Source organism: Oncorhynchus gorbuscha, linkage group LG24 (assembly GCF_021184085.1).
Source record: "Oncorhynchus gorbuscha isolate QuinsamMale2020 ecotype Even-year linkage group LG24, OgorEven_v1.0, whole genome shotgun sequence".
Classification (NCBI taxonomy): domain Eukaryota; kingdom Metazoa; phylum Chordata; class Actinopteri; order Salmoniformes; family Salmonidae; genus Oncorhynchus; species Oncorhynchus gorbuscha.
The window spans coordinates 10,332,386-10,342,496 of record NC_060196.1 but is presented as its reverse complement, the minus strand read 5'-3'; the positions used below and the strand labels follow the sequence as shown (position 1 = coordinate 10,342,496).

General features: G+C 41.4%; 1 protein-coding gene across 1 annotated transcript; it reads left to right on the top strand.

Moving 5' to 3' along the window:
• Nucleotides 1–1,214: 1,214 nt before the first annotated feature.
• Nucleotides 1,215–6,045, top strand: LOC124012401 (zinc finger and BTB domain-containing protein 18-like). Its single transcript, XM_046325979.1, has 3 exons — nucleotides 1,215–1,718; nucleotides 2,067–2,197; nucleotides 2,399–6,045. The coding sequence occupies exons 1-3, from the start codon at nucleotides 1,442–1,444 to the stop codon at nucleotides 3,599–3,601; spliced, it is 1,611 nt and encodes a 536-aa protein (XP_046181935.1). The 5' UTR covers nucleotides 1,215–1,441; the 3' UTR covers nucleotides 3,602–6,045.
• Nucleotides 6,046–10,111: the final 4,066 nt, after the last annotated feature.

Genomic DNA, 10,111 nt, shown 5'->3' with positions numbered 1-10,111 from the left:
GGTCAAACTGGGAACTGTACATCTGTCAAAGTTTTGAGAAGTTTAATTGTTTAGCTTTTTTGTGCATCCTCCGCCCAGAGGCAGCGGACAAACCGCGTCATGTGCTTCTGGGATCGACATGTGTAGTGCCTTGCTCTCCGGAGCAGGGTGCCAGTCAAAGGAGTGATCAGTGGGGTAGCATTGAGTGTAGAGGTGGATCCAATGACAAATTATATCCCTGGTGTTTGTGACACCCACTGTTTGGTGAGACGTAGACCTGGTGGCAATGGCGAGACTGAGAATACAGTCTGTCTTGTTGAGCTTTGACACAGAGCTTCTACCTGATAAGGTCAGGTTAGGTTATATTTGCTAAACTGTGAGGGCCTATGTTCCAAACCCGCTACAGTGCTTTATGTGCTAAGGATTCAGACATGTTGCAGCAGTGTGTAGAAAGGAGATCGCACAATGTGGGAAATGTACAGGAGGGCATAGTCAGAGGTAGTGTAAAGTTGGGATAAAGAAAGTCGTCTCCCCTGTGGGGGAGCCAATGCAGCTGGGGATCCGAAGTGCCAGAGTTCAAGTGGGGCAGAAAATGTCCTGTTCTGCAGATGTGAAGAGAGTATAGGATAGCCCAAGTGTGAATGATTAGACTGGGAGCCCCCTTGTGAATAAGAGAGGGATCCAGAGAGGATGAGTTTTAGTAAGGTAGGATTTCTTGTGTTTATCGCTATGGTTAATTGTACTGCACAGATGAAGCGTGAATCCCAGAAAATACATGTGGTAGTGGAAGTAGCAGAGACATGTTTGGGTGTAAGGGATCTACATGAGGTTTTAAGAGAAGGGGTTCCATGCTCCCGGTCTGTTGGCCTGGAGTAGGATCTGGTAGGGCTAATGTAGTGGGATAGGGGTGGTGCGTTTTTTGGGTATATCTGTGGAGTTATCAGGGACGGGCAACTCCAGTCCTCAGGTGCCAGAGTGGTGTCACACTTTCCCCAATCCCTAGCAAACAGCTGATTCAACTAATTGCATTCTAAACTGAAGGTAATAATTTGTTGACTATTGGAGTCATGTTTGTTAGCTGGGGCAAAAGTGTGACACCAATCAGGTCCCACCCCTGGATTAGATGGTGGTGAGATGTATTCCCCTTTTTGTGTGACAATGTGCAATTCACACTCCGACCTGTGAAAGGCAGTAATACTTGTATAGTCTGCCGGAATCTCACACAAAGAAGTACACTGACGTCAACAAGAACACTTTTCACGATAGCATTTTTATTGTTGTTATTTAGACGTTTATAAACACACTGGAACTTAAAATATGACTAATTTAACTGCACAGCATCACATACTTACCACTTGTAGTGTTTAATTCGCGTTGGAGACAGGATTTGGTTGATAGATTAAAAAATAGATTAAAAAATAGATGTTTTCTAGGTAACGCTAGCTGCTGACGTTAGCTAACAATGGCTAACTGTATGGTTTTTCACACTCAAATAGCCTCCATCATGGAGGTACTAGCGAATGCAGCCGTGGCAGAGATCTGTAAACTCGTAGATGACGACTATGCAGTGTTTCGTTTGGAAATAACTCAAAGCCAGAAAGAAAACATGGTATTGCGGAGGAAACTACTGGAACTGAAGGTGGCACGGGAGCGCGCAGAGAGGACAATACGAGAGCGCGTCCTCGCCAGTCGTCCCAGTAGTGTCAAGATCCTCGACCGATACAGAGGAATGGCAAGAGGTACATTTTGCAGAAGGCCGAGGCTGTGTGGCCTGTTGCCATTCATTCATATATATAGCTGGTCAGTTTTCAAATACTGTGCAATAATTATTTAGCTATCTTGCACAAAGACACTATGATATTCTAACCAGATTGTTGATTTACTGCATTTCCTATTATTTACTCAATTAAAACAATGTGATTCATCGAACATAATACATCAATCAATAAATAGTATATCAATAAGTTACGAGAAGTGTTACCTTACATCCTTGTCAATGGTAGACCATGTCAATATTGTACAATATAGTGTTGAGCATTGATAATAGCTAACTTAACCACCTATTTTTCCCCCAATCACACTCCCAGGTGAAGGTCATCACACTGGAGGCAACAGGAGCTTTGTGAAGCCAGCAGGACACAATACATGGAGAGACGACCAACCAATCACTGTTGATGAGGGGAGTGGAACCTCAACCCAGAACGTTATCGTGATAGAAGTTAGTGTTATAGTGTTGCATAAAAATGTGTTACTTTGTAAATCAAATGTGGCTGTTTATTTCAGAAAGGCTCCCCTCAGCTATTCACTTTCCTACATGTACATCCTTATTTATCTGCCATAGGGGAGCTTGTGTGACTTCCCTACGACATTGTTATCCAATTCAACTCATGTAGCAATAAATAATCTCCTCTCATGTCAGTCTGCAGATGCAGAGGCTGTAGGTCCTGGGGTCAAACAGGAGAGGTCTGGAGGTGAGGAACCCCCACGACACAGCAGAGACATACAGACTGGAGCAGCGTCTGGAGCGCCCTCTGTAGCAACAGAGGACCCCATCACCACCCCAGCGCAGCCCAGAACCCGACACAGCATCACGGAGGTCAGTGGAACGCAGAACGCCGTCCTCAAGTCAGAGACCGACACAGAGACTCTAACTGTAACACACAAATTCTTACACACAGGATCTGACCACAGATCAGACCCAGAGAGACTAGGGCTACTGGGCTGTCCTCCTGCTCCCGGCTCAGAATATTTACCGGTATTTCATCAGAGCCAGAGGACGGTTAATTCCCATGGGGATGTTGATGGTGACGCATTAGACACTGGCAGTGATGATCCATCTTGTTCTTACACTACAGAGATGGATCCTGGCAAAATGCCCTTGGGTTTAGAGACACAGACTGATCTGTCTAGAGAGGACTGGAACCGGTACAGTAGTAGTGTATACTCTAAAGGGTGCCTAGATAAGAAAGGGGAGGTTATAGTGGTAGATGAGGTGAAAGTGGAGGGCGATGCTCCTCCCATATGGAATACAGATAGTCACCTAGGAGACGGACACTCACAGGGCAGAGATTTCTTAAATTACAGGGGAAGCTTAGACACAAATCTAAATGTCGCCCCCCACTCCTCTTTAGATGCGTTCAGGGGTCGTGACCCAGTGTTCACGTCGATGGCACCTTCCGATTCACACGGCCAGATCCTTTTCGATCAGGTATTGAACTCAAACGACAGGGCTAGAGCCCAGGTTCAGGGAGAAGGAGCCACATCAGGCAATAGTAAAGAGAAACGATTCCTCTGCATGTTCTGTAACAAAGGCTTCAGCTGCCCCCAGAAGGTGGAGAGGCACCAGAGGGTACACACAGGGGAGAAACCCTTCAGCTGTACCCAGTGTGAGAAGAGGTTCTCCCGCCAGGACAACCTAAAGATGCACCAGAGGGTCCACACAGGGGAGAAACCATTCAGCTGTACCCAGTGTCACATGCGCTTCGCCCTGGCTGGCAACCTGAAGATGCACCTGAAGGTCCACACGGGAGAACGGCCGTTCGCCTGTACGCACTGCGGGAAGAGGTTCTCAGAGAGGAGATACCTCAGGATACACCAGCAGAAAAACCATGCCACTCTATGATATAGAAAGTAACCATTCCATTCGATAGATTGACGTTTAGATCAAACCCTGCAATAAAGACAAAGATTAATGTATTGCCAGCAGAAAAGATCCACCGATTACTTTTGACTTACCATAGCTGACTCTTATTTACCCACAACATAATTTATGTCCAACATGATGGGTTTAGCAACAATTAAGTTATTCAGTAACTACAGTATAGGACTCAAACGATGTGGGGATAGGTAAGCTCTCCATGTTGATAGTGTGTTTATTACCTGTGTGTGCATCTATGTCTGTTTAATCTGTATCACCTCTCTCTTCCAAGAGGGTCCAGAGAAATAATTCATATATTACACTAGATGACTGATAAGGGGCGCTGTTTTGAAACCGCGCCTTCATTTGGCACCCCCCCACCCTTGTAAACGATATTTGGGAAGCTACCGAAATGCATTTATTAATGTCTATATTTGTTTTTGCCCTGTTTATTATTAGACACCTTATTGCATACTTTTAAATTATATTACGTGAGTTAAACATTTAAAAAGGAAAATTAAAAACATTTTCCTTAAGTATTATTATTTTTAAAGGTTCTAATATTTCTGTCCTTACTACAACAACAAAAAATACTTGAAGCTGCGACCCAAACAAATTCACATAGAAATGTGAGTTATAGATCTGTCATTCTCATTGAAATCAAGTCTAAGAAGCAATAGTTTTTGCGTCTTTTACTTACAGTTGCTTACACCAGCTTCAAACAATTGACAATACAATAAGTTTGGTTTTGGAAAATCTATTTCACAGCAGTTTAGATGGTAGAATGATTCTCTACACTATACTTACTTGTTTTATCACAAACTGAAATTAGGTGAACTATTAGACATAAAAGAAAACACGAAATGGCAGAGCGATTCCTGCAAAGTGCAGCTTTAAATACATGTAATTATGTCCATGAAACATTTAATTGAAATACTATAGAATTCCATTAATTCCTATGGAGGACTGCGCCTTCTGGGGAGTGCCAATATGGCCGACTGGTGGCTTTGAAGCCTCTCACTGGCCAATAGGTCATTATCAATCAAATATCCCAATAAGATGCAGAGTGTTCGATTTGCCTGTTGGGGGGCAAGGAGACCCTAGCTCCTCTAAAGCCATTGACAACTGCGTGCCTTTTAAGGGATTGCAAAATAAAGGTTAACTATTTGGATGTAATATCATCACCTCTTGAAGAGCATTGTCAGAACTACAAATGTCCATGCAAAAGAATTGCGCACATTTAGCTATATCGTCAGAGTTATACAGCAAGTAACTGCATGCTTTTAATGATCAGAAAACATCAATTGATCATGTAATTTCAGATATGTGAGGGTAGACCACGATATCTCTCAATAGGGGCCGTTAATTGGATAATTGAGTGATATAAAAGTTAATTATATCTGACAAGTATGAGTGGTTTAGGTTAATTTCCCATTGTTTGTGGGCTCTGCTTGTCAAGTAGCAGAGGGGCACATTTACCAATGTAATGTTAGCTGGTAATGTTTACTTTGCAAGTTAGAAACTTTGTACAGTTGGCTAAACATAGTGGTAAGTTGACCTAATGTAAATTTTTCTCCAACCAATATAGGCCTACCTAGCTAAGTTAGCTAACATTATCCCCTTTTCAACATTGTTTTTCAGTGTGTGTAATCACGATTGCTGCTGACAGACATGACAGGCTACATTGATTGATGGACCATGTCAAATTGGCTAGATAGCTAATAACAGATCACATCAATATGGCTGGTTAATAAGCTAACTTTTAGGGGATAAACTAGATGGCTATATCCAAATATTGTTTCATGCCATCTATAGTGATGATGACAGTAGTCCGACTGACACCTTTTTCAAGACGAGGACTTGCCGATGTCGAGCCTAATCTCCTGATACAGCAAGCTAAATTATGCATGTTGTTTGCTTAGCTAGCTAGCTACATGCCAAATGGATAGGCTACCATCGCTTATCTGAAAATACAGTGCCTTTAGGAAGTATTCACACCTCTTGACTTATTCCACATTTTGTTGTGTTCCAACCTGATTTCAAAAGGGATTACCCCATAATGACAAAGTGAAAACATGTTTTTTTAAACATTTCTAATGTATTGAAAATGAAAAAGCTAAATATCACATTTACATAACTATTCAAACCCCTAAGCCAATACATTGTAGAATCATCTTTGGCAGCGGTACGTATCTAACAGCTTTGCACACCTGGATTGTACAATATTTGCACATTCTTCTTAAAATTCTTCAAGCTCTGTCAAGTTGGTTGTTGGCCATCAGGTCTTGTCAAAGATTTTCAAGTCAATTTAAGTCACAACTGTAACTAGGCCACTCAGGAACATTCAATGTCATCTTGGTAAGCAACTCCAGTGTAGATTCGGCCTTGTGTTTTAGGTTATTGTCCTGCTGAAAGATTTATTTGTTTCCCCGTGTCTGTTGGAAAGCAGACTGAACCTGGTTTTCCTCTATGATTTTGCCTATGCTTAGCTCAATTCCGTTTCTTTTTATCCTAAAAACTCCCTAGTCCTTGCCAATGACAAGCATACCCATAACATTATACAGCCACCACCATGCTTGAAAATATGATGAGTGGTACTCAGTGATGTGTTGTGTTAGATTTGCCCCAGGACATAAAGTTCATTTCTTTGCCACATTCTTTGCAGTTTTACTTTAGTGCCTTAATGCAAACATGAATGCTTTTCACTCTGTCGTTTAGGGTAGTATTGTGGAGTAACTACAATGTTGTTGATCCATCCTCAGTCTTCTATCACAGCCATTAAACTCTAACTGTTTTAAAGTCATCATTAGCTTCATGGTGAAATCCCTGAGTGGTTTCCCTCCTCTCCGGCAACTGAGTTAGGAAGGATGCCTGTATCTTTGGAGTGACTGGGTGTATTGATATACCATCCAAAGTGTAATTAATAACTTGACCATGCACAAAGGGATATTCATTGTCTGATTTTTCTTTATTTTTCGCCATCTACAAATAGGTGTCCTTCTTTGAGAGGTATTGGAAAACCTCCCTGGTCTTTGTGGTTAAATCTGTGTTTGAAATGCACTGCTCCACTGAGGGACCTTACAGATAATTGTATGCCTGGGGTACAGAGATGAGGTAGTCATTCAAAAACCATGCTAAACACTTATTGCACACATATTGACAAAGGGGTTGACTTAAGACATTTCAATTTTTCATTTTTAATGAATTTGCTAAAATGTCTAAAAACATCATTCCATTTTGACATTATGGGGCAGTGTGTGTAGGCCAGTGACACATCTACATTAAATATATATTTTAAATGCAGGCTGTAACAACACAATTTTGAAAAAGTCAAGGCTCTTGCTTACCCAGAAAGACTCACAGCTGTAATCACTGCCAAAGGTGATTCTAACATGTATTGACTCAGGGATGTGAATGCTTACATAAATTCGTTATTTCTGTATTTCATTTTAAATAAATGTGCCAACCTTTCTAAAAACATGTTTTCACTTTGTCATTAAGGTGTGTTGATGGGTGAGAGATCTATTTAATCAAGTTGGAATTCAGGCTGGAACACACGTGGAACACATCATTGGTCCAGAGGTGCTGCTGGTGAAGGAGGGGTGTGAGGAGGGTCTGGGGAACCCTGAGGGGAATATGGTCATGGAGGCCAAACAGGCTACACCTCCTCCTCGAGCCACAGAGGAAGCAGCTGAGCAGCACAGGACCACACACAGTCTCACTGAGGTGAGCCTACTGTGAACTACTGTCTGAATGGTATTAGGTCAGGGCCGGTATCTACAAAGTGTCTGAGAGTAGGAGTGCTGATCTAGGATGAGTTTTCCTTTTAGATCATAATGAACACGATTATTTGGAAAGACCCTACTCTTTGTGGATACGGGCCCAGGTCTTGATTCATTTTGTCTTAAGTGTGGGACCATGCCTTTGGACTATCAAACCATTAAAGGGATAGTTGGGGATTTGGGCAAAAAATTGTATCTACTTCCCCAGAGTCAGAACTCGTGGATACCATTTTTACATCTGAGTCCAGTATGCAGGACGTTAGAGGTAATTTCGGGAGGCAGTGCTAACTAGCTTAGCGCAAGGACTGGAAGTCTTTGTGTACAGATAGCGTGCTGTGTTTTCTCCCACTCGTCCAACCTGAAGAGGCACGAGAGTCCACACGGGAGAAATCCTACATCTGCCCCTAGTTTGAGAAGAGGTTCTCCCACCAGCTGAAGAGGCACCTGAAGAGGCACCTGAAGATCCACATGGAAGAGACATAATTTGCCTGTACACATTGCGAGAAGAGATTCTCAGAGAGGAGCTACACCAGCAGAAAATGCACACTGCCCATGTATAGAGAGTATCGTGACATGTAATGTAGTCTTAGTGAGTTAGTTAGTAATACATTCTGTTAGTTTTGGATGTAGTGGGGAACTGGATGAGGTGAACTGAGGAAAATAATGAGTATGATGAGGCAGAGTAGATGATATGGTGATGGTTGGTGTGATGGTGTCTGTAAAAATGCTTCACTGATGAAGAGTGACAACTATGTCCCTTGAGGTTGATGCTGGTGTTTTATAGTGAGATAATGATAATGCCTTACTTCATCTTTACTTGACAGGAAGTAGTAAAGCTGTGTGTAATGTAATGTTGAACCTTTTCCAAAGTATTCTCAAATTCATTTTTATCAAAGAGAGGGTTCCAGATTTACAGAAGTGGTCAAGTGATACCATAGTGAGTAATATTATTCTACTTGTGACATGTATCTTTTTGTCCAATAAAAGTACTGTTCTAAAAGTTATGAGTATGACAATTTTCAAAAATCAACTTTGTACAGACTGACTTGGTTATTTTTTTATCATTGCAGGGAATGTATTTTACCAAGGTTCAATCAGTAAAGCTGGTCTGAATGCTGGTTTAACGTCATCCAGTAAGCAAAACATAATTCACATCGTTTCCCATTCTATGGGCATTGTGGGAATGAATACAAACATATCATTATCAGTATAAAGTCTTATTTTATCTCTTTCCTGTTAGCGATGTGCAGAATGTAATTGACCTATTTACCTTATGGCCTATAAGCACAGCACAATAATGCACATTGCTCACGCTTACTGTTAACCCTATGGGTTCACTCTTGTAATTATCACAGGTCTCTCTCTGAACAAATGGGCGTAAATCTTGGGATGTATTTAATGTGAATTTACCCATGTTCTTTCACTTGCTGTTTTCAGAAACTGTTTTCAACTCATTCACATTGTCTCGGTTCAGATACATTGACATGCCTTTCTTTGCCTATCGTAGCAAATTGTGCACGTTACCTTCTCTTGCAGCCTGCGCTTCGGTAGAAACTTTTGCCGGGAGATTTAGACAATTGTTCTAATTCAATTGGCCCACCTCCTCTCATTTCACTATCCACGCAGTACTGTAGAATCATGAACCTCTAGTTGATAACTTTAGGCTATTCAAACAAGTGAACATTTTCTCAAATCAGAGGAAAAGGGGAAGCGAGAGGGTTTACTCCGCCTAAAATCTATCCATGTTAAGCAGATCATTAATTATTAAGCAAGTGAGGAGTTTTTGAATATAGGTCAATGGGTGTCGAATTTAGTAAAGAACAACAAATATGTTTATTTTGATACATGAGGCTTAATTGATCTAATAGAAGTTTCGTAATGCTGAGGTTGTTATTAAGAGTGTACTATGTGATGCACATAACATCCCAGCAACTTTCAGAAAAAAACACTTTATATCAGAGTTGTCCCTGTTGATATTCGATCATGCTTATTCATTAGGCTAGTATAGCGTCTCACTCTCCATCCAAATACAGGCGGTTAATGTCAACACCCTCATAGAATATATTCTTTAAAAAGGATTTCAAATAATCCAAAACATCCACCAATCCAAATAGGAATAGGCGGGACCTTGACAGCCCGCTGTTTTGCTCTGTGGTGCTTATTTTACTATGGCCCAAATTGATCCGGGCAATAGCGCATTAGGTCATCGGACGAAAGCGTGAAGGGAGTACCACCTTTCTCAAATTAACAATTATCTTCACTTCTCGGTCATGTCAACACGGCAGCATGGTGCATGTCCAGAGACATATATATTTTACATCAAATAAATGCTAAAATTTTCAAGCTAGTTTTCATTGTGTAGGCAGATAACTCACTTTTGTTTTAAGCCAACTTTCTTCTTCGGACAGAGCTGTGGGCACCTGACTCACGCCTTGGAGACAGCCCGGTTCCAAATCAAATGCAAAACATTTTAAACCGGTGCAAAACACGCCAACAGAGTTATCGGATTCACGTGGAATTGTTGTTAAATGTAAAATGTTTGAATATGAAATTATTCGTGATGGGATGAAATGTGATTTTATCTTCTAAAATGTGAGATTTGAGTTTTCTGCTCAATCCGTGGCACGCTCCTGTGAAGGCATATGGGCTATAAAAAAAAATCAAACACGCCCTCCTCTCCCTTCCTATATAAAGCCTTGACGACAATGTAACC

Bases quoted from the DNA above. Each gene is read 5' to 3' on its own strand.
- LOC124012401 (XM_046325979.1), top strand. From the start codon at position 1,442: ATGGCTAACTGTATGGTTTTTCACACTCAAATAGCCTCCATCATGGAG. The intron at 1,719-2,066 runs GTACATTTTGCA...TCACACTCCCAG, and splicing joins ATACAGAGGAATGGCAAGAG to GTGAAGGTCATCACACTGGA. The intron at 2,198-2,398 runs GTTAGTGTTATA...CTCTCATGTCAG, and splicing joins AGAACGTTATCGTGATAGAA to TCTGCAGATGCAGAGGCTGT.